This window comes from Lonchura striata, chromosome 5, assembly GCF_050655825.1.
Source record: "Lonchura striata isolate lonStrDom1 chromosome 5, ASM5065582v1, whole genome shotgun sequence".
In the NCBI taxonomy this organism is placed as follows: Eukaryota; Metazoa; Chordata; class Aves; order Passeriformes; family Estrildidae; genus Lonchura; species Lonchura striata.
In genome coordinates this window covers 4,277,397-4,301,078 of record NC_140707.1, presented here as the reverse complement: position 1 = coordinate 4,301,078, position 23,682 = coordinate 4,277,397, and the positions used below count along the sequence as shown (strand labels likewise).

General features: G+C 47.7%; 2 protein-coding genes and 1 pseudogene across 2 annotated transcripts; 1 reads left to right on the top strand and 2 right to left on the bottom strand.

Moving 5' to 3' along the window:
- Nucleotides 1-1,638: 1,638 nt before the first annotated feature.
- LOC144246552 (uncharacterized) lies at nucleotides 1,639-23,041 on the top strand. Its single transcript, XM_085581141.1, is given in 3 exon segments — nucleotides 1,639-3,336; nucleotides 9,148-9,150; nucleotides 20,390-23,041. Coding segments are annotated over 3 exon segments (2,331 nt in total). The 5' UTR covers nucleotides 1,639-2,179; the 3' UTR covers nucleotides 21,561-23,041.
- LOC146767150 (inositol 1,4,5-trisphosphate receptor-interacting protein-like 1) lies at nucleotides 4,695-10,921 on the bottom strand (annotated as a pseudogene).
- On the bottom strand, nucleotides 11,332-12,227 carry LOC146767149 (uncharacterized). Its single transcript, XM_085581130.1, has one exon. The coding sequence runs from the start codon at nucleotides 12,138-12,140 to the stop codon at nucleotides 11,340-11,342; it is 801 nt and encodes a 266-aa protein (XP_085437256.1). The 5' UTR covers nucleotides 12,141-12,227; the 3' UTR covers nucleotides 11,332-11,339.
- Nucleotides 23,042-23,682: the final 641 nt, after the last annotated feature.

Here is a 23,682-nt window from a genome sequence, read left to right as displayed (position 1 = left end):
AGGCAGCTGTTCCTCTGAGAAATCCAGCCCAGAAAAAGCTGTGTTGGTGGGCCAGAATCTCAAGACTAGATGCAGGTAGGAATGCTTGGCTCCTCCCTCTGGGCGGGGCATCTCACAATGGGATGTTACAGTTCTTATCAGTCATGCAGTGACATTCAATAGCCCATTATCAGCAGATGTCTCCCCTGAGGGAGGATTGATTGTGGAAGAGATAAGGAAAAACTGCCCACTTAACACAGGACAACTGCCATACAGATGGCAAATAGAACACATCTTGCTTTTCAGTCTGGGGCAGGAGGACACAAACAAAATCAGCTGAGAAGGCGGCACTCTGAAAAGAAAACCAGAACTGACAGAAAATGAATGGGACAGAAATCAATAGTTCTGGAAGTTTCATTTGCTATCAAAATAAATCACACCCACTCAGCCCCGCACAATCTCGATCCCACAACCTCAAATTTGGATCTCACTTCTCCTGATCTCCTTGCAACCCCATATCAACCTGGAGGCTGTGGAATTGAGTAATTTTGGCATGGGACTGAGGTGGGAAACAGCCATTTTGAGGTGGGATTCACCTATTTTGGGGTAAGATTTTGGGGTTTTGAGTGGGATTGAGTCATTTTGAGGTGAGAGACAAATCCACCTTGGCTTTTGGAGTGCAAAGATATGGAAAATACTACCAGATATCCCCCAAGAACCAACAGATCCTCCAGAATATGTTCCCAAAGGATAAATTCCACCTCAAATACCTCTAAAATGGTGGGACTTTTAACATCTCTGGTCAATACTATTTTTAGTCATTTTTCAGGTGTTTTTAAGTGATAAAGACAAATCAGAAGAAAATTAGGGCCAAACCAAAACCAGAGACCCCTTGAGCATCCTCTGGGCACTGAACAAAACAAACTCAGCAGATATTAAACTTAACCCTACAGATAATGCCTTGAGGAAGATTTGCTCTTTCCGCAAGTCTCTTGTGATTGAAATGCAAACAAATCCCAAACATTAATAAACCAAAAACAGAAGCAATTCTATGGCAATTCCAAATTTTATCAGTTCAAGCACAGCTCCAGCTCAGATGCTGGCAGGTTCCAAAAAAAGAAACACAGAAATTTGTCCCAATACAGATTATTAAAAGGAAGTTAAAGGTCAGTGTAGCTGTCACAAAGGTGACAGGGACCAAGAAAATAATGCTTCTTCTCCAAGACTGTGAATTCAGGAGATATTTGTAAAATAACTTGAGCTGGGCTTCTTGTAGGACTTTAGTAGCCTTGTGTTCCTCACCAGGTCATGAATGATCCATGTCAGCCTCACTGGTGTCATCTGCTCCCTTTCTTTCAGTGATTTTAACAAACTTAAGAGAGAGATGGAAAGAAAGAGAAAAGGGGAGAGAGCAAAGGAGTGACAGGGACAGAGATCTCCCCTGGGACAGGGCAAGTGTGACATTGTCCCCTGTGTGCGTGGCCTCCCCAGGGTGGGGGTTTTACACCTGAGCCAGTTTGGGTAAGGGGGGTGGTGTTCACCCCCCACCCCGAGCAGGGATTGCCTCACTGTTTCAGGTTACAATGTCAGATGTAACCAAAAGTGTTTTCAGTCCCCATCTCCATAAACTGTTATCAACAGGTGGGGCAGTGTTCTTTATCTCTTCCATGGCTCAGCCCTGATAACGCCCTCCAGGGGCCATCTTCTCTTAATGGGCCACTGAGTGTCACTGCAGGACTGATAAAATTACATCATCCCATTGTGGGATGCTCCGCCCAGGGGAGGAACCAAGCATTCCTACCTGGATATAATCTCACCATTTGCAACATTGCGAACACCTTGCCTACTGCATTCCCAGAGGAGAAGAGCTCCATAACCACCACTGGATCTTCAGAGGAAGACCAGACCCTTCTACAGGATCACCGCTTTGACAAAATCACGTTCATCACTCCAGCCGGACTGCAGCCACCATTTCATCAGACTACTGCCACCACCCTGAACAACGGGTTGTCAGTTTATATCCTGACTCTGTCAGATTAAGCCAGTGTTTCTGTATCATTGTCTTCATTTTAATTTTATTATTCAATTATTATGGCTTAGACTCTCCCCCTGGTTTGCTTTGAAGCCAGTACAAAACTCACTGTGCTCATCCCTTGTTTTCCTCCCAAAACAAGATTTCCCGTACCCAAACATTCGCCAGATGGAGGAGAAGGTTACAAGGAAGAGGAAGATGCCCTGGGACACCGAGGCAGGTGAGGAGAAAGTCAGTGCCCCTTTCTCCCTCTCTTCTGCTCCATCTCCCAGCCCAGCACAGCTCCCGGCTGCAGGACAGCCCCGCTGCCGGTGCCCTCCTGCCAGGGGTGCACTGGGGGGATCTCCTTGCCCTTCCCTCTGGCACGGAGGCAAATCCCATCCTCTCCTTGTCCTTCCTACCCCAGAGAAGGAGCTGCGGATGGAGACCAGGAAAGACAAATCCCTGCAGCAGAACCTCATGGAAGAAGCCATTTTGAGCAACTCCATAGTGCAGGAATCCAACAGGGAGGAAAATCCCTGGAGATCTTACAGGAGGACGGGCTGCAAGCCCAGTGCAGGATGCTCTGAGGAGGAAAGACCCACTCTGGGCCAGGAAGGTGGGCAGAGCTTCAGCCAGAGCTCGGAGCTGGTGGTCCCTGAGCAGCTTCCTGATGGGGAGAAGCCCTACAAGTGCTTGGAGTGTGGGAAGAGCTTCAGGCAGAGCAACAATCTGAAACGACACCTGATGATCCACACCGTGGAATGGGCCTACGAGTGTGGGGAGTGTGGGAAGGGATTCAGCTGCAACTCCCACCTTGTCAGGTACTTACACATCCACACTGGGGAGAGGCCCTACAAGTGTGGGGAATGTGGGAAGGGCTTCAGCTGGAGCTCCCACCTGATCATCCACCAACGCATCCACACTGGGGAGAGGCCCTACAAGTGTCCCAAGTGTCATAAGAGTTTTCAGACCAGCTCCAATCTCCTTGTACACCATCGGATTAACACAGAGGAGAGGCCCTTCGGCTGCCCTGACTGCAGGAAGGGCTTCAAGCACAACTCCCACCTCATCAGGCACCAGCGCATCCACACCGGGGAGAGGCCCTACATGTGCCCCACTTGTGGGAAGATATTTCAAAGCAGCTCAAATCTCCTCCTGCATGAGCAGATTCACATGGAGGAGAGGCATTTCCTCTGCCCCAACTCTGGCAAGGGCTTCAAGCACAAGTGCAACCTTGTCAGCCACCAGCGCATCCACACTGGGGAGAGGCCCTACGAGTGTCCCCAGTGTGGGAAGAGCTTCACCCAGAGATCTCACTTGACCAAACACCAACAGAGCCACCAGTAAGGGAGGCCCTGAAAATGCCCCAGCTGCAGGAAGAGCTTTGTGCACTGCTCCAGCTTCATCCCCCATTGGAGGACCCTGTTGGGAAGAGCCCTGGTGATCCATGTTCCCTGTGATCCATGCTGGGAAGACACCTGTGCCTTTTCCTGCCCCTGCCAATGACCTGATATGGGATTGAAGGACATGAGGGTCTGGCCATGGCCCTGTCACTACATTCACTCCCACCTCAGGTCATTGCCAGGGTCTGGAAAGGGACTCTCTCTCTCTCTTTCCCTGAGGAGAAGGGTGTCCTTTCCATGCAGGAGGAAATACGTGGCCAGGAAGATGCAATTGATGGTGATGTAGTTTTCCCTGTAACTAGTTTTTCTTATCCCTTCTGTTGTCAATATTTTTTCTGTTTCTGTTTGTTCCTTATCTTTTTGCTGTTCCCAGTAAATTGTTCTTATCCCAGCGAGGGATCTTTCCCTTTTTTCCTTCAATGGAAGGTGGGAGGGCAATGAGTGCTAGTAGGGTTTTAGCGGGAGCAGGAAATAGAGACATGCCATTCCTGAACCCCGGCCTGTGGAAACTGAGCATCCCAGCTGGTGCCAGCCCTGGTGGCCATGGCAGCAGCCTTGGGAGCGCGTCCCTGGCTGGGGCTGAGGGAACCTCTTCACTCTGGTGCCCAGGGACAGGAGTGGAGGGAGCGGCTGCAGCTGAGTCGGGGCAGGCTGAGGTTGGATCTCAGGAAAAGGTTTTTGCCCAGAGGCTGCTGGGGCACTGCCCAGGCTCCCCAGGGAAGGGTCCCAGCTCCAGGGCTCTCTGAGCTCCAGCAGCGTTTGGACAGCGCTGCCAGGCCCCGGCTGGCAGTGTTGGGGTGTCCTGTGCAGGGCCAGCAGTTGGACTCGAGGATCCTGATGGGTCCCTCCCAGCTCAGCCAATTCTGTGGTTCTGGGATCCATGAGCCTGGGGATGGGAGTGCCAATGGTTGCCATGGAAACAGATTCTGGCTCCAGGCCTGAGCTGGTGTCCATGGCAACCACCCCTGGCATGGGGTCTCCATGGAGCTGCCCAGGGACTGACCATAGCAACAGGGGCTGGGGATGGTTGCCATGGAAACTGACCATAGCAACAGGGGCTGGGATGGTTGCCATGGGAACTGACCATAGCAACTGGGACTGGGGATGGTTGCCATGGAAACTGACCATAGCAATGGCCATATTGGGATTTCACCTCCAATGTTGACTGCTGTGAAAGACTGGAGGAGATTGTTGGCTGGAAACATTTCATGTGTGAGGGAGGAAGGGGCAGGTCCAGCCTTGCCCTGCCCTGGAACCCCAGCCCTGCCCTGCCCTGCCCCAATCCTCCCAGAGCCTCTATCCCAGCCAAGCAGTGTCTGCCAGTCCCTGGCACAGCACAGGCAATGCTCCACAGCCACCTCTGGAACCCCAGCCCAGCTCCTGAGTGACCAAATGACCCCAAGTCCCACCTGGGGGAAGGCCCAGGAAGACCAAGGGGTATTTAAGGCTGACCACAAGGCAAGCACACATCTTGACCCTACCTCCTCTTGGAATTTCCATCTGGACATTGCTGAAATCCAGGAGTTGGTAGCTGAGTGTGTGCTTCTCTGTATCTTATTGTTCTCTCTTTTTGTATCTACCTCTTCTATTTCTGTACTCTTGCCAATATTGATTAACTTAAAATTGAACAGGCTCGGAGTTTGTGAAGTTGAATGGGCCAAGTCAATGCTTTGAGAAGTTTTTTTTGTTGATTGAATGCCATATTAAAACATTTGCCAAAGTTTCACTGATTTTCTAAATTTCCCAGTAAAGGCTGCTTTGTTGCTTAGAGCTCCTGAGAAACTCTTGATAGTATTGCTCTAGTGCATCCAACTCAGAGTGTTGCAGATGATAGATAGATATGATTGTTCATAAATAATACAGCTAGGATGAGAAAAGTTCTCCCAGCTAGCCGGATGTCACTTCTGTCCTTGGATGAATCCTGGAGTGAAATGGACTGTTCCATCTCACCCCCCAGAAGATGTGTGGCTCATCCCACACCTCTGTACCTGCCCCTAAAACATCAGCATCTGTAACCCCATTGGCCCATGCCTTATCCCAGCCCACCTAGGAGCCCCTGAAAAGGGGGCTCCGAGAAGCCATGCGGCCACTTGGAACCTTTTCCCGCTCTTGGAACCTCTCCCCTCTCTTAGAACTTCCTCCCCTCTTAGAACCTCTCCCTCCCCCCCTGGGGCTTCCCCTCTCCTAAACCCTCCTTTTGTCTCTCCACTCCCCCACCCTCTTAAACCCGGCCACATGCTACGCCTGAGAGCACGAGGCTCGGACCTTCCTACACCCCCAATAAACCTTTTTCCCCAAGAGCAACCTTCAGAGATCTCTGCCTCCCTCCACCCACACCGTGCTGGAGTGTGGTCATCCCGCATTTAGGTCCCTGGGCTATTTGTTTATTGAGTTGAAAAGACTAAAGTGGTTTCAGTGGTATAATATACACATCGCTTGTCAGGTTGAGATCAAAGCAGCTTTAGCTATAAGAGAATAGAAGATGTCTGCACTTGGCAAACTCTTATTTTTCCTCCACGTATGCTGTACATTCATCAAAGAGCGTCTTCACAAGAGATACTTTCAGCTGTCACCCACTCCTAAAACTATTGCAGCTGCCTTCCTTTCTTCCTCAAAAAGATAGAATGGGGCTTTTTTCAGCCCCAGCCATCCTTCTCACTGTGCAGAGATAGGGACTGTGCAGTGCCATACAAGTTCCTCAGCCTGGGGACAGGTGCTCATTCTCTCCTGCCTCCAATGGTGTGAGTAACAAACTTGCAAGCAGGAGACACTAACAGAAGCAGGTGTCTCTCACTTTTTTTTCTTTTTCTCTCTTTTATTTTGTTGTCACTTTCCAGTATTCTGTGAGCAGTAAAAATCCTTAAATATTTGCAGGGGAAACTAAATTTTTTGTTCTTGTTTTTGCTTGACTAAAAATCTGGGGGTTTGCCAAGATACAGATCAAACCAACAGCAATCACTGTCAGTGGGATTTTTTTCCATGTTGAAAAAGTTTAACAATTAAATTCCATCATTTACTCTGACATGTTGAGATATCAGTCACTATTGCATGGGCCAAGCACTTATTCTGGATTATATCTCCCAGTTATATAACCAAGTATTCCTTCAGTACAATGGTCTTTTTGCCAAAAGATTTGATGTTCCATAGAAGATGCAATTACTGTACAGAGTTTGTGCATAAAAACAAAAATCCTCAATCTCTGACATATGTATAGAGCTGACAAAGGAAAGAAATTCAGTATCAGAGCTGGGTAAAATGGCTCATGGTTCAAGTGGTTGTTTGTAATGCTTTTAATAAAAAAATCCTCTGCTGTTGTTTTTAAATACATGTAGTCAAATCTGGAAAGTTGAGCATAAGAACATAATGTAGCCACAGTAGGATAATGGACTGAAAAAAATAACCACTGAAAAGACTGAATAAAAAATAAACATTCCCCACTTTGTCCCGCAATTTTTCTGGAATTGTTTAAAGCTAAAAACTACAAAACCAAAATTTACAGAGCTATTTTTTCTGAAGTGTGGACTATACAGTAGTGATAATGAAAATGAGAACAAAGCTCCTGGGATGGTTGTGCTACTTTGCCCTGCCAGATACAGAAACATTTCTATACTTTAAGTATTTTATGTTGCTTTAAATTTTATTTCATTTCTAGGGAACAACAGTACCTCAGGTCATTTTGATGTCAGATTGTATTTCACATCATTTCTGTATGAGGTGCATTTCTTTTCTTTGGATACTTCAGGAAAACATTATGAGGAGCCTGAAAATTGATTATATGAGCTGTGGTCAGGATGCAGCCTTACAGAAAAATCATGAGCACTAAACTTTCCTTGCCAGCAACAATTAAAATACGTAAACCAGCATTTTAAAGAGTTTGAGTTGAATGGTGATGACTTTAAATGCTTTTTAAAGATGGTGACAAAAGTACTTATGGGTATTTTCCCCTATACTCATACAATTCTGTGTCTTTAATGCACTGTAATCATAATAAATATTTCCAGAACTGAAGAAACAGAGCCTGAGAGCTTGTCCATCCTAGGAGTTTCTATCGTTCTCATAAATTTTTCTCTACAATTATCTCTTCTCTTGGAAACACTGTGACATAACCATGCTGCCATAATAAGCATAAACAGTAGAAATCAAATTCAGAGCTACACAACTTATTTTACAAGGAGAACAGATAATGAAATGGTAAGTAGTGTCAATATACATTAATGGAAAAAATTGCCTAAGCCCTGCATGGCTCTGAAAGAGCAAGCTTTCCAGTTATTTTCGAATATTCTGATCCACATGGAAAATGCAGAGAAGTCCTATTTTGCAGGGCTGATTTGCTTCCTATGTGAGCCATAGCAAGGTCAGAATCCTTGGAAGGACACTGCTTCTTACCTCAAGATTTCTGTGAGCTTCTGCCTTGCTTCTGGCTTGGAAGACCTTGAAAGGCAAAAAAAAGAAGAGGAAACAAGTGCACTTTTAACCAGGGGTGACTCAAGAGATTAAATCGCTGCCCACTGGCCATGCTTCACAGAGCACAAAGCGAAGATTGACTGCTCATGACAACATTTGAACCTTTTGTCATTGCTGTGAATCCTCCTGGGTGTACCTTGCTCCTTAGACTGAAGGCACTGTCATTGGGCAAGCTGGAGGTTAAAGCAGCCTTTTTATTTTGGATAGTAATTAACTAATACTTGGGGACTGAGAGGATTTGGATTGAAGTACTTATTACAGCCTATTTCTGCCTTGGTGGAAGGAGGTGAGAAGTACAGAGTACCTGAAGAAAGGAAGAATTGAGATATGCCAAAGAACCAAAAATCTTGATTGGCCACCTAGAGCAAATCTCTGTGGGCTTTAGGAAACTGTGGGGTGGCTGCTCTCACCTGCTTCATGACTGGCCTTTCTTTTCCTGCATATTATTTTCATTTCTACTGTTTGTAGTGTTTTTTCTTGCACTTTGCTCCTTACTATGAATTAGTATGCTGTTCAAAGCTAAATATCAGCCAAATTGATAAAGATAGGTTACTTATATCTTCTCAGGATTTAAATGCCACAGAAAAAAGTTGGGGGACTTGAGCAGATCAAGCAATGTTTTACCCTGCAGCCCCATGTAAGTGACTAACTGCTTTAATGGCAGGTACATTGACAGCTTTAGTTTGGATATGGAGGGAAAATAGATTGTTTTTTGGAAGACACTGCTACTTTACTCAAATTTGCTGCACTACAGCTCAAGGGTTAGAGCACACCTAGACAGTGTGACCATGCTGTAACTATCACTGTGTTCATTTGTAGTTTTTTACTCAGAAGTTGAAGCTTCTTCTTCTTCCTTTAATTAGCTGCATCTATCAGGACCTGTTTTGTTTTCTGCTATAAATGGTGGGTCAAATAAAAAGAAGGACAGATTTCAGGCAATTTGAGAAATTTTTCTCCTTTTATTATTTCTTCACACATATATATGTAGATATTGCTGAAGGGCAGCTATTACTGAAGGGTAGCTCAATCTTTTAGGACTAAATTGTTCCCTAGGAGTTGTAAAAGTGACTGTGTAAAGAAAACTTTAGCAATCTCTCTAAAGATTGCTAAAAAAGTTCAGGAGTACTCTGCTGCAAAATTTCAGGCATTTCAGGGCATTTTCACTTCAAACTTCAAGCATTTCTATGGAAATGCTCAAGAGACAGCATACTTAATATATCCAACATCTCTGTTTGCAAAGAGTCTATTTCAGATAGAGGTATAGGAAGGACATTCTCAAAGATACAGAGGGTTACGTACAAAGAATGACACATTTCAGGCAATTTGAGAAACTTAACTTCTTTTATTAGTTTCTCAAACATAGATATTCAAGTATTATTTAAAAGCAGACAAGCAACTGGGGGAATTCTCTAAACTAAGGGTAATTCTCTAAACTAAGGGTTTAAACTAATCTAGTCTAAACTCTATTTCTCTACACTAAGGGTAGTTTTGCAAAATAGTTATATACTGCCAACACTAAAGGGCCTCTGGAATGAATGCTAAGAAACAAGTCTAATTAAAACTACAACTCACTAAATAACTACATTAAGTCCCTAATAGGCTAGGTTGTTGTCTTTGAGGTATTCCAAGCAACCTCCATCAGCTTCACTGTTCTTCTGCGAGGATGTGCAGGTGGAGCCAGTTTCTGCCTCCTTGACTTAGGCAACAGCACTATTGCAAATGGAAGGTGAAGGGCAAGGCCACTCATGGAAGTGTCTGCACAACGAAACCATGTGCTGCACCATCTTCCTTTCACAGGAGCAGGAAAGCAGCTTCAGGATTGCCACGGACAAATACAACAATCACAAAGAGTCGACGTCGCAGCAATCGGCTGTGAACTTCTCCATCAGAGCTTTGTGCAGGGAATTCTTCTCAGTGTTGGAGAGCATCATCCAGAGGCGAAAGTGCAGCTGAGCATAAGCCTCCATTGCCTTTCTGTGGGCATCCGGATCTCGGGCCAGGTACTCAAAGAGGTTGAGTGGCTCAACCTTTTGCATTGCTGGCGGCAAGCTGATCTCTGCAGGAAGCTTCTCGTTGCCGAGAACAAAATGGTCCAGGTGTTTCCATTTCAGGCAGAGCTGCATGTATGCCATGATGTCCCACAGCCGCAGTGGAAATTCCTTCCTGCGCCAGTAGACCGGTGGTAAGATGTTTAACACATGCATGACCAGAGTCTTCCAGTTAGAGGTGGAAAAACCTGTGCCGCTCAACATGCATGTGAAGAGCTGCAGGTATTTCAGGTGCAACCTCTTACATGGTATCTGCCTGGCAATGTGCTGGAAGAATTTTGCCTCCGCCACAGCGAATGTCTCAGGCCATGCTGTTCTTGTGAGGATGTTGGCCTTGGCGGGCTGACTGCTCACAAGGTTACCGGAGTTGCCTTTCTGGGCCTCTAAGGGCTGGTTGGCCACAAAGATGTCAGAGTCCCCTTGGCGCACCCCAAAAAGCATCTCCACCGACAGGGTCCTCTTGCCTCTGCTCAGCTGGAATTGGCAGGACCGGCTGCAGGGCTGAAACAACAAGTGCCATGAGTATGACTGAGGCACATGCAGCCACGAGCATCTCACCATCTGGAAGAACCAGCGGGAGGTTTTCTCCACATCCAGGTAGGAGCCGGTGCAGAGTGTCTCCAGGAGGCTGCGCTGCTGCTTCCGCCGCAGCTCCTCCTGCGAGTGGTGCAGGAGGCACAACAGCTTCTCGCCCAGCTGCTCGCTCTCACACGTGCACACCAGCTCCACACGGACGCTGAAGGTCCTTGCTGCCGTCTGCCCTGCACTGCTTGGCTCTAGGTGGAAGGTGTGCCCTGGTGGGATTCAGTGGGACCAGCACACGGTACACCCCATCCCACTCATGGGGGCTCCAGCCCTCAAAGGCACTGCCCACCCCGATGGCTACTTGAGGCACCAGATCAAAGCTATTGCTCACGCTGTACACAAAGACACGTGTGAAGCTCTCCATCAGCTCAGCTGTCACTGAGGAGCCTCTCTCCAGGTCCTCCACAGGCCACTCTACACCATCCATTAAAAGGATGTCCTTCTCATTCCCAGCATCTTGGGTGTCTTCTCTGTTTTCAATTCCACCACTGGCATTTTCTTCCCTGCCACCATCACTGCCACCTTTTTCACTGGCAGCCACATTACCTTGTTCCTCTTCTTGTCTATCATTATTCTTGTTTCCCTCCACATTCACATCAGCCTGTTATTCATCCTTGTTTCTGTCATTGCCATCTTCTGCTATCACATCCTTATTTACTTCCTCAGGTGCAGGAAAACCACTATGGGCAATTTCATTCCCACATTGATTGCTATCTTCCTGCCCAGTCCAGTCTTTACTTCTTTGGTCATTGGCACATCTGCTTTCCTGCACCTTCACATCCATGTATTCTTCTGTTCCATCTACATTGTCTTCACCTTCATTTACATCAGTGTTTTTGCCTGCCTTTATAGTAACACTATTGTTTTTTTCTTCATTTCCTTCTCCTTCTTCCTTTCCAGTGTCCTTGTCTTGGTCCACCTGTACATCCTTGGTTTTTTCTTCATTTGCCTCTCTAGATCTTCTTTATTTCCAGCAACATTGCCAGGTTCTTCTTCATTTCCTTCAGTGGTAGTGTCTCCTGGCATATCCCCATCACTCTGTCCTTCTTTCTTTAAGTGATAGCCATTGTCGACATCGCTGTCTTCCTTCACATCATAATTGCCACTGTTGACATCGCTGTCCTCCTTCATCTTCACATCATAATTGTCTTCAGTGGCATCATCCTTGTTGCCATCATCTGCAGCCACAGGACTGCCTTCTCTGTCATCTTCAGTGCCGCTGTTTTCTGCCTCCAGAGTCATATCTCTGTCTTCTTCACCTTCCTCTGGATCAGCGGTGTCTTCTTCCTGTTCAGTTATTCTCTCATCTCCCAAGGTCTTGCGGGAGCTCTGGTCCTTGCTGCTGCTGCTGGCCTCACAGCTCCTTCTCCTGCAGCCCAGCCACAGGCCCAAGAGGAGCAGGATGCCAGCAAGAACCCAGAATGGCCACTGCTGCAGGGCACCAAAGAGCATGGCTCCCCAGCCCTCATCCTGCTGCTGCAGGGGCCCCTGCTCCAGCTCCTGCATCAGCCGGGCCATCTCACGGTCCAGCAGCTCCTGACGCTCCCGCATTCTCTGGTGCGTGGCCTCATCCAGCCCATCCCCAGCTGGCTGGGGGTACTGGATCAGGCTTTGCACAAGCACAAACAGCAGTGACAGTAAAGCCATGGTCTGCAGGAGGACACACAGGAGGGGCTCAGTGGGGCCGGAATGGAGACAGTGAGGGGCAGGAGCGGCAGGGATGTGGTGGCAGGAAGGAAAGGTCCCCCGGCAGCTGGCAAGGCTGCACCGCTGCCCCACACGCCCCGCGCCCCCAGCAAGGCGCTGCGCCCGGCGCTGGGCCCTGGAGACCGGGCAGCCCCGGGGACCGGCGCTCCTGTCCCAGCCCTCCTCCAGCCCCCTCTCCCCTCTGCTGTGTACTCACCGCTTGCCGAGGCTCTACTGGGGCAGCGGCACCGGCCTGGGGCCTTTTATAGTTGCCCCCATTGTGACACGGCCCCTGTGCTGTCACAGAGTCCAGAGCGCATCACAGGCCAGCCCCGCCCGCCGTCCCAGCCCGGTCATGGAACTCATCATGGCCCCGATGCAGAGAAGAAAGGAACTGAAGTCTTTTTTTGTGTTTCAGGCTCTCTTATGTAGTTTGTCTCACAGCCACACAGCACTCCCCCTACCCCAGACTGGATGTGAGACTTCAAAAGGTGATGCATGTCATCTGCATCCTGTTCTGTTCAGCGCTTGAGACAAAACACCTCAACACCTCTTTCTGCTGCTGCTGGAAGGGGCAGATGAGATGGCTTGAGCTATGCTTGTAGGAAGCTACCAAAACAGTAATAGCCTCTTCAGCTGCACACTCACTAGGCAGAGGAATTTACCTCAAGGCACATGTTGGACCTGAAGGCACATCTGGAAGTGAAAAAGCATCTTGAGAAAAAATATCTGCATTTAGTCTCAGAGGAAGAATTTGAGCCACCTCAGAGCATTTCTGTTTTGTTCTATAATTGTGGGGTTGGCGGCTTTTTTTTTTTTTCTTTTTTTTGAGGGCATAATAATTGTAATAAACACTACCAAATGTGAATTTCCCCTCTCCCTTCTTTGATGGAAGACAAGTAATGAAAAAGTGGCAATTGCTCTTTCTCTGCATCTTACTCCAACATTTGCAGTTATTAAAATTTGTATCTTCTTTTCACTAGTCCATCAGTTTGAGGTGATGTCTGCAAATGAATAATAATTTTTCTTACCACTGTATCCTCAGCTTTAAGAGGATTCTCTCCCTTTCATATTCAGATCTTTCATTTTCTGCTTTATGCATCCTTTAAAGACCAGAAGCCTTTTCCCTCTGCTTTTTAATTTACTTAGGAAAAGCACATTAATTAAACAGTTACATTTGGTTGGTTGAAGGTTGCCCATGATATTTATTTAGCTGGAGGTTTATCTGGCTGTCAGAATAACTCACTGGAGAGATCACAATTTTATAACAATGCTGGTCAACCAATGTGACCTTCAACAGGACCACCTGTGGTGAACCTTGTGAGCCCGCCTGTGGCACTCATCCCTGCCTTTTCTGGCATGATTTTATATGCTACTGCACCTCAGGCACACAGTATGTAACTTCTGTCAAGCCTTCAAGACACTAGAAGTGTGATTCTGGAAATGCTGATAAATATAAAAGATACGACTCAGAGATAGCCATGTTACCTCTTCTTCTAAGGTTTCCAGGCCTGTAAACGAGGGGGGACAGGAACAACCAGACAATCAATTTATGGAACACTGAAAAGGTCAAGATATTGTAATATGCTGTATTGCACTGAATCTATGGGATATTAAAATTCAGATGGTTCATTCCTAGAAAATATTTGCAGTTGCACAAATAGAGAAGCACAGATTTCCACCATGGTGGCAATTACACAAACAAATGGATCTACTCCAATTACAGTTCGAGACAAACATCCTTGTGTGAGCTTCTTTGGAGCTTTTATATTTGGAGTACTGAGTTGTTCCACTCAAGCAGAGGAACTTAACCTGATACCAGGGATGGAAGGCTTCTTCCCTTCTTCTTTCTCATAAACAAAATGATGAGAAAACATTAACAGTCAGATCAACCTCTGCTAACCTTTTAACTTCAGCTGTTGATATGATTAAGTCAGGAGCCTCTGTTAGACTATTTTTACCTCTTATTTTCTTTCTCTCCTTTCTGATCCTTAATTTGCACTTCACATTTCAATTGATTTGTTGGGCTAAGGAATTTTGCCACTATTAGCTTTACTTTGACAAACCTCTCTTATTTTAGTATAGAGGGTCCCAGAAATTTAGCTAGGAGCCATTTTGACATAAGGGAAAGATCAGGTTTCTGGTCTATGTGACCCTGTACATTTTACAGGCTTTTGAGGAAAAACTCCTTTTCTACAGGATGCAATTTCTAAACCTCTGGACATTGCTAGTCTAATCGATCCTAAGTGGTGCCAAACATTTTTTAAATCCTTATCAAAATCTGGACCTGCAGCTCAACTGAGGCTGCAGCAGGAACACATGGAGCAGAAAGGGTATTATATGTATCTCGCAGAAAATCGTCTTCTCAGTACATCCCTCCTCTCAGTGCTTGCTTATATTAAGCACTGAAAGTCACAGTTCTCTATACACAGCAGAACCTGACTATTTAGAAAGGAAATAATTTAGCCAGCTAACCCAGACAGAGAATTGAGGCATTACTTCAGGAGAAATGAGGAAGGTGATGTCTGTCATTAGTCTTCAGTTACAAGAAGAAATAAATCCTGTCCCAAATTAAAGCAAGAGTTGCAGACCTCTTGCATTGCGACTACAAACAAAGTTGAAAGAGTATTCTGGCAAGAGCTTCTGAATTTAAATACAGAAATGACACAGGTCACGTGAGAACCAAAGAATGGAAACATTAATAAAGGAAGCAAAACCCTGTCCCTGTCACTCCAAGATGTCTTCTGATATCCATGGCAGAATGGTGAATTTGACAGAAACATTTATGTCTGCCAGGCAGATATCCAGTTACAGGAAAAATTTCTGTTTGTCTATGAAAACGCAGTTTTCAGTAAAAAAGATGAAAACTAATTTTGAATGTATATAAACAATACAAAATCATTCTTCAGGATATCTTTATGTATCAGGAGGCACATATTTTATAACACTTTTATTCCTATATTTGTGAATAACTGTTTTGCAGAGCTATTTTAACTCAAATAATTAAGCTTTCCTTCTGTTTTATGTTTAAAAGTTTGGGCGTTGGGGTTTTTTGGCATTTGGAAGCAAGTCAACTGGAGAGCATTTTCTGTGCCATCTGAGGTCAAAAGTAACAGCATGGAGTCAGAGAAGGCCATTCAGCAGGCAATTTGTATGCTCAGTTGGGTATCCCTTCTGTAGAATGCAGCTGGTATAAAGTATACAGGGTCTGGGGCTACAGAAACAGCAGAAATTAAGAAAGTGAATTTTCTAGGAAAGCTTGAAGTATAGAAAACTTTGAGCATGCTGTTAAAGAAGTTGTGAGTTTGGTTCAGGGGACTGCAGAGTTGATCCCTTCTTCAGTCATATTTCAATTGTTAATACAAGAGGAAATAGATCTTTTGATCACTTTTTCCTGTTAACAATCTGTTTTTAAACACTTCTTATAGATTGTTTTGCACTCATAGTATGATAAAAAACACAATTCTTGAAAAATTCAGCTACATGTGAAAATTAGATTTGGAAAAAATGGTGCTTCTTTACAAGTGTTGAAGTAGTTCTCTCTTCTTTGAGTAACTCCAGCTTTAGAGCAGGTATTTGAAAGTTACTAGTGAATCATACCTATGTCCTTCACCATTCTAAACAGACATCTGCACTTTGAGCCACTTTGGAAGCCTCAGCTGTTATGTGCAGTGCCTTCTCCATAAATAGCCAAAAGTTAGGGTGCTGGAGACTCCATCTTCACTGAGAAAATCCATTCTAAAACTTGCTGAAACTATTACTATCTAATCCCCAGCTTCTAAAGGTGTTTCTTTTTATCCCCATTCATTCTTTGTACCCAGCCTGAGCTCTGGGGGTGCCAGGGGTTCTGGAGGTCCCATTTGTATTCCTAAAGCTGCCATAACCCCCTGGAGGAACTCTCCTGCAAAATTAGTTCTGCTCTCTGAGTCTATGGCTTCCACAGTCCCTTTTATTGGAATGATGTCTTTTAGAAATGCCTTAGTAAGTGATCCAGTGGTTGCTGAGCAGTCAGAATTGCTTTTGCCCCCCTGTTAGGTGAGATGGTGTCACCAGAAGATATTGAAGCCTTCCTGCTCAGGGCATTTCAGTGCCAGGCTCTTACAAGCACACACAGCTGTGCCGGTTGAGCTGACCATGGGGGTAACCTGCGCTTTGTCTGATTCCCTTTCCTCAATAACAGCGTGTCTTGGAACTCTTTTCCCTTCTGCTGCCCTTGAAGAGCCATCCAGAAACACATTTTCTGCCTCAGGCCAGGCAATGTCTCCTGAATCTCCCCCAGGCTGGGTCTGGAGCTGTGTCACTTGAATGCAGTGCTGGGTTTCTTCCCAGCCCCTCTGTGGGATGTTCAAACAGGAGGCTGGGTTAAACCCTTCCCCTGTCCTCAGTTCTGAACCCTCCTGTGCCACTGAACAAGTTTCACACTGTAATAACCGAGCACTGCTCATCCATTGCGAGGCTCTTTTGCTTATCAAAGCTTGAACTTGATGGCAGACTGGAACAGTTGGAGATCCTGTTGTCATCAGGTTTTGGTCCTGGGTCCCCGCTGAAGCTGTGGCTGCACAATTCTGCAGGCAATGAGGCCACTCTGGCCACTGGGTGAAACATTTTGGCCCAAGAATTCCTTTGGCATGGCCCTGTTTAACATTCACCTACAATTCCAATTTCTTTTCTGAGTCTGGAAGAGCCAGAGCTGAGGCATCAATATTTTTGGTTGTTCATTTTCTCAAGTTTTGCTCTCTTTCTCCTGTCTATACCACAGCATGGAGGCTGTCTGAGGTTAAAAAGTCCTACAGTGTTCTGGCTGGAACAGAGAATCCTCAATCCAGGCTGTGTAATTCCCTATTTATCCTCAAAATTGTCTCAGCTCCTTTTTGGTACTGGGAAATGTTACTTCTGAGATTGCCCAGTGCCTCTCTGGGTCAATTCACCAGGAATCTTCAGTCCCAGTATTTCCCAAATATTTAACCTTTTTCTCCACCATTTACCATTTGTTTTTTTTTTTTCCCCAACACTCAAAAGATATTTTTAGCTAGGAAATTCAGCCATTTCACTGGGGCTTTGTCTAGCACTTGTTCTTGTCCTCCTCATTGGAGCCATCTGATTCCCTGACTGGCAGGATAGGAGTGCTGTAGGGAGACATCCCTGGCTCCAAAAGCCCTGCCTTTAGCAGGCTCCATACCAGGCTGTGAGCCCTTCCTTCCCTCCCCTGGAACAGGGTGTTGCTTTTAGACACCACTTGTCCTGGTTGCTTCCAAGTAATTTGGAGAGGCTCCACATCAAATTTTCCCCCTGGGGCTGCCCACACCTCTGGGTTCCCTTCAGCACAGGCCTTCCCAGACATTTGACACAAAGGTACAGCAGCAATAGCCTCTGTATCACCTTTTACAATATTACAATGCCACCATCAAATTCATTCCTAGTCAATTACAATCAGAGTAGGAAGAAAAAGAAATTAGTTTATTTCAAACCTACCCCCCACAGCTCCTAACAGTGATTGAACAAGTGATACCAGATCAACTTTCCCATTTATTCCCTTAATAATGAAAACATTCCTTTACAATTTTCCCCCTTTAGGTGTAATATTCAGAGTGGATGGAGAGGCCCCTGTGTCCATCAGGAGAGGCCTCCTCTGGATGCAGATACAGCCTGAATGTTCTCCAGGGCTCCAGTGTGGTGGGTCCCCGGTGGGATGGGAGCTCAGAGAGCCCTGCCAATCCATGTCCATGCAGGGGTGGACTTGCTCCTGCTGAGGGTGCTGCTGTCTGTGCTTGCAGTGTCCTTGTGGGCTGCAGCTGGAGCCCTGACTCCTTCCCAGGGGCTGTTTGGGTGGGCTCTGCCCTGGCCAGGAGGGCAATGCCTCTGCCAGGTGCTTGTGGCCGACCCCGTCATGCCCTGGGTGCTGGGGCCCCCTTGGGCCCTAGGGTTGATCCCTCAGGGCTGTGGGAACTCTGCCATGGCCTTTGCCTTCAGCTTGGCCTTTTGCTCATCCCTTCTTGCCTTCAGCTGCTGTGCCTTTGTGCCCAAGTGCTGCAGGGCTTCTTGTGCCACTCCTGCAGCCCCGGTCACTGCCTGTGGGTGCTCATCCTCTGAGAGCTGCTGAGCTTTCTGCAAAACCTTTCCTTTCTGCAGGGACCCAAAGCAAATCCTGAACAGCAAATCCTGATCCTTCCTGTGCACTCTGCATTTCCCAGCTGTTCCTTTGTGTTCCCCCCTGTGCTCAGGGTCCCTGCCCAGCCCGTGTGGCAGAGCCGGTGCCTGTCCTGCCGCAGTGTCCAAAGGCGGCCCCCCCGGCGGGCAGGGCCGGCAGCTCCCCGGGGCCGGGCAGCGGCCGGGGCGTCCCGCAGCCTCCTGGGGGCCGGGGGCCACTGCCGGCCCTGCCCGGGGCTGGTGGGGTCAGGCAGCGCCCGGCGCTGAGCCCCGGCTGCCCCACAGCCCCGGCCCGGCCCCGCAGCTCCCCACAGGCCCCAGCCCGTGCTCCCGGTGCCGCACCTCTGTGCCCGGTGCTGCCGCTGCCAGCGCAGAGAAACCCCTGGCATCCTGACCTCCTGCTTTTCCTCTCCTGGAAACCGGGGATGGAAAGGATCTGGATCAGCTGGCAAATGTGAGGATAAGACCCTGTTGAAAAACATCTCAGTCCTCTGTATTTTTCTCTTTCTCCTCTTTTCCATCATCCTTTTTCTTACCACAGATTCCTCCTGCTGCTTCTTGCCTGAACCATATTCCTGCACACTCCTCTTCACAGATCCCTTCCCAGCACACCAACCCCATCCATCCCCTGTTGTCCAAATCCCTTCTCCCCTTCCCTTATTACCCCCCTGGGTGTCCATGTCCTTAATTACCTCTGGGGGAATATGCAAACTACCTCAGCATTCTCCCAGGGGACCCTTCAGAGACATTTTGGGATCATCATCCCTTTGGCCAGGACCCCTCCCTGGCTTTCCCTTTTCTCCCCTCCATAGGTGCCCTGCCATGTTCACTCCCCAAAGATCCCAGGGCACTCACTGATGAGATTTTCAGTGCTCTCTCCCTGCTGACTCTTCACAGACCCCCTGATGTGTCACTCGCCTGTCTCCTGGTCACTCCCGGGTCCCAAATCAATCCCCGGTGCCGCTGCCAGCCAAGGGAGCCGATCACCCAAAGTGGGTGAGGCACCTTCAGCTGCACTCCCTGCCCGCCCCGGAGGGTGGAAGGAATTTGGGATGAACCCCAGGGTTTGCAGGAAAATTGACATCACCAGACGATTCTGTCCACAAAGAATACAGAGGAGTACTGTAAAACTAATTTCATTTCTAAAACTGGGAGAGGCCATGGGACATTTCCCATGGGATCTCTCCAATTGTTGAAGGACACAGCCCTCCTTTTCATCCTAATTCTCCTGGCCACATCTCACTCTCTCTTTCCTCATTGGCTGAAGTACTTGAGAGCTACCGATATCCCAGTCCACCTACTACATACACCATTAATATGCACCCCACTTTCATATAACAAACGATATTAATGGCTCTGTTAAGTCTTTGTTGTTCTTCTGGAAGTTCATGAATAGAGCAGGACCTTGGCTGAGCAGCAGTCTGTGTCATCAATTAATAAAATTTTCTGAAACCGATGTCTTCTCCTGTCACTTCCTTACATAAAAAAGTTGCCTGGCCCTATCTCTGAGCAGCTTCAGAGCATCTGTTTGTAAAGACACTTTCCTGTGGTTCCTTCCATGGGGTCCCCCGTTTGTGGGACATCCCCCCTGGAGCAGGGTGTCCCCTCTGTGCTGCAGCCCCAGGGCTGAATGTTGGTGCTTTATTTTTTTTTAGGGGCTGAATCTTTATGTTTTGGAGGAATTTTTTGCTGAATCTTGATGTTTGGGGAGGTTTTGATCTGTGTCTTAAAAGTTTGGAGGATTTTTATGCTGAACCTTGGTGTTTTGGAGGTTCTTATAGACACACGATGCCCAATGACTTTGTGAGATGAAGTGGGGACAGGAGGAACTCCCAGTCCAAGATGCTCTGTTCTTTTTTTTTCCCCCAGACCAGGATTTTTCATTCCCGGGGAGGAATGAAAATGGAGGAAATGGAGGAGGAGGAAAAGCCCTGGAGATCCCGCACAAGGAGTGGCAGCAAACCCAGCCCAGGGAGCTGCAGGGAGGAAAGAGCCCCCATGAGCCAGGAAGGCGGGCAGAGATCCAGCCAGAGCTCAGAGCTGGTGGAGAAACCTCGTGGCAGGGAGAAGCCCCACAAGTGCTTGGAATGTGGGAAGGGTTTCAGCCGGAGCTCCCACCTGATCGAGCACCAGAGGATCCACACTGGGGAACGGCCCTACGAGTGTGAGGAATGTGGGAAGCGTTTCCGCTGGAGCTCCAGCCTGAGACTTCACCAGAGATTCCACACGGGGGAGAGGCACTTTGAGTGTGGGGAGTGTGGGAGGAGCTTCAGCCAGAACTCCATCCTGATCCAACATCAGAGGATCCACACTGGGGAAAAGCCCTTTGAGTGTGGGGAATGTGGGAAGAGCTTCAGCCAGAGGAGCAGCCTGATGCAGCACTCGGTAATCCACACTGGGGAAAAGCCCTTTGAGTGTGGGAAATGTGGGATGAGCTTCAGCCAGAAGGGCCACCTGATGCAACACCAGAGGATCCACACTGGGGAAAAACCCTATGAGTGTGGGGAATGTGGGAAGAGCTTCAGGCACAGCTCTGGCCTGAGGAGACACGAGAGGATCCACACTGGAGAAAAGCCCTACGAGTGTGGGGTGTGTGGGATGAGTTTCAGCCTCAACTCCCAGCTTACGGAACACAAAAAGATCCATACTGGGGAAAAGCCCTACAAGTGTGGGGAATGTGGGAAGAGTTTCAGAGAAAGCTCAGCCCTGATTCGGCACCAGGTGATCCACACTGGGGAACGGCCCTACACCTGCTTGGAATGTGGGAAGAGCTATGGGTGGCACTCAGACCTGAGAAAGCACCAGCGCATCCACAGCGGGGAGAAGCCCTACGAGTGTTCCCAGTGTGGGAAGAGGTTTCGGATCAGCTCCAGTCTCCTCGTACATCAGCGGAGTCACACAGAGGAGAGGCCCTACCGCTGCCCCGACTGCGGGAAGGGCTTCAAGCACAACTCCAATCTCACTGTGCACCGGCGCATCCACACTGGAGAGAGGCCCTACGAGTGTGGGAAGTGTGGGAAGAGCTTCTCACAGAGATCAGCCTTGATCAAACACCAAAGGAGGCGCCACTAAGGGGGGAAGCCCTGTGAGTTCCCCAAGGGTGGGAAGAGCTTCTTATGCTCCTTCCAGCTCCATTCCCTATGGGAGGATCCACGTTGGATGATCCTCAGTGACCTTCATTGGGCAGTCTTGGTGATCTATGGGCCTGGTTATCTGTGTTGGGAAGACTCTTGACTGGGAGGCTCCACATCTTCCTCGTTCCCTGTGGGCACCTAGATAAACCCAGTGGCAGGAACATCCATTGGGGCACAGACCAACAATGAGAATTCCTTGGGGAGAGCAGATTTAATGACTTCCAACTCCATAAAACCTTTTGCATTCAATCCTATCTTCTGGTGGCCTCAAGGAATACTGAATGGTCTTGGAGGTATGTCCTAGGTTGACTATATGATGTTTGTATCTCCAGTTGTCTGTTCTGTTTATAGTGAATTATAATTTTTGCACCTTTAAGACTTGTTCCGAGAGCAAAGGAGGGAGAGAAGGGCAGAGTTTGTTTTCAGAAACTGCACTCACTCCTCCACATTCCTGCTCCTGGGCCAGGTTGTCTGCAGATGGACAGACAGAGGTACAGATCTCTCCTTTGCTGTTAATTAGTTTTAGCTAGCTGTGGCAGAGAAGTTCCCTGGACTGTGGCTTCTTTTCCCTTTTCTTTGGACCTGTTTAAACCTGCTCTGGCCTGAACACCCAGAAGAGCACCGGCAGCTCACACCTGTGGCCCAGCGGGCCAGGCCTGGACTGTGGCATTTCCAGCACCGGAGGGACTGATAAGAGACTGAGTGAGCTGAGCTACAACCCACGGAGGGACTTCCTGAGTTTGTCTCTCTTTTAGAGCAGCAAGAGGTTTTATTGTTTAATATTGTTTAGGTTTTATTCTTTAAAAAACAGTTTTTTCCACTGTTCTCCAAGGAGATACTTTTCCCAAACTGGTTGGGGGAGGAGCCAATTGAATCTGCTTTCCAGAGGAATCCCTTTGGAGGTTCTCTCCCAAATTTGCTCTGAACCAGGACAAGGTCTTTTCCAACTTCAGGGATTCCACGATTTTGATTTCCTATTGCCCAAGGGTGTCTTCTGCAGCCAGATGGTGGAAAAACTGGGGAAAAGACCAAGATTTTGGAGACAGTGGGTTAGAAACTCCACCAAAAAGGTTCTTCCCTCCCCCCAAGCACGTGGATCCTCAGCCGGCATGGACATGGAAGTCTTTTTCTTTTGGCCTTGATTTTGTTTTCATTTCTCTTTATCCCTTTAAAATATCCAATATTGAAGTAAAAATAGACATTGAACTAAGTTAGTGGATGTGGTCATGGTAGGACACAGACATGGTGGGACACGTGTAAGAATGTGCCCTCTGTTGACAGAGTAAACAAGTTAACCTTTTGTTCCCTTAAAAAGGACAAAAGGCCAGGTGTTTCTCTCCTCAATTTGGTTGAAAGACACCTCATAGGACCTTGGGGACTTCACCTCAAACTTAAGGGTAGCTAATTGGACAGGAGCAAAAAAGTCCCACCTAAGCAATTCCCTAGAAAAGAAGAGAACAAAAGAAGTTAATTGCTTTTGTGAAGTGTTTTAGCAAGAGCAAGAACCTCTTGCCCTGACTTGGCTTTTCTCTGTAAAAAGCTTTTTTATTTTTGCCTTTTATTAAAACTTTTTATTCCCAACACTGTCACATGAGCCATCCTGCTTGTTTTATGCCACCTGAGGTAGCTGAGCTATCAAGGGTATAATGCTTATCTCTGAGAGCTTATAAGACCAGGCTCAAAAAGAGAAAAAGCATTAGACATGGAGAGTGACATGGGCACGCATGGACATGGAGGGGGACAGGGCCATCCCTAGGGACATGGGGAGACACAGGCATGGATGGAGACATGGGGGACAGTGACAGGGATGGAAACATGGTGGGGAGACAGCCATGGGTGAGGACATGGTGGGACATGGCCAGTGACAAGTGGGGACATGGCCATGGCCGGTGCCATGGGAGGAACTTGCAGGGGATGAGGGGGATGCTGGGTTTGAAGGAGTTGAGGGTTCCTGGGCAGGACTTGGACCTTGCTGAGGCCTTTGGGGAGCCCAGGCCGAGCGGCTCCGGCTGCGCTGGGAGAACCTGGTGGAGGTTCTGGGGCAGCTGCTCAAGGACCCCTGACCTGGAGCCCCAGCTGGGCATTGGGCTCCTGGAAGGGGATGAATGTCCTTGTCCCTAGGAGGGAAATCCCAACACCCCCAGGGTGTCGGGAACAGCTGAGGGGCCACAACAGGGAGGGGAAAGCCCAACAGAGCTGTCCTCCTCCTAAGCTACATCCTA

What these genes read in the sequence shown, in the direction of transcription:
- LOC146767149 (XM_085581130.1), bottom strand. Translation starts at nt 12,140, where the DNA reads ATGGCTTTACTGTCACTGCTGTTTGTGCTTGTGCAAAGCCTGATCCAG.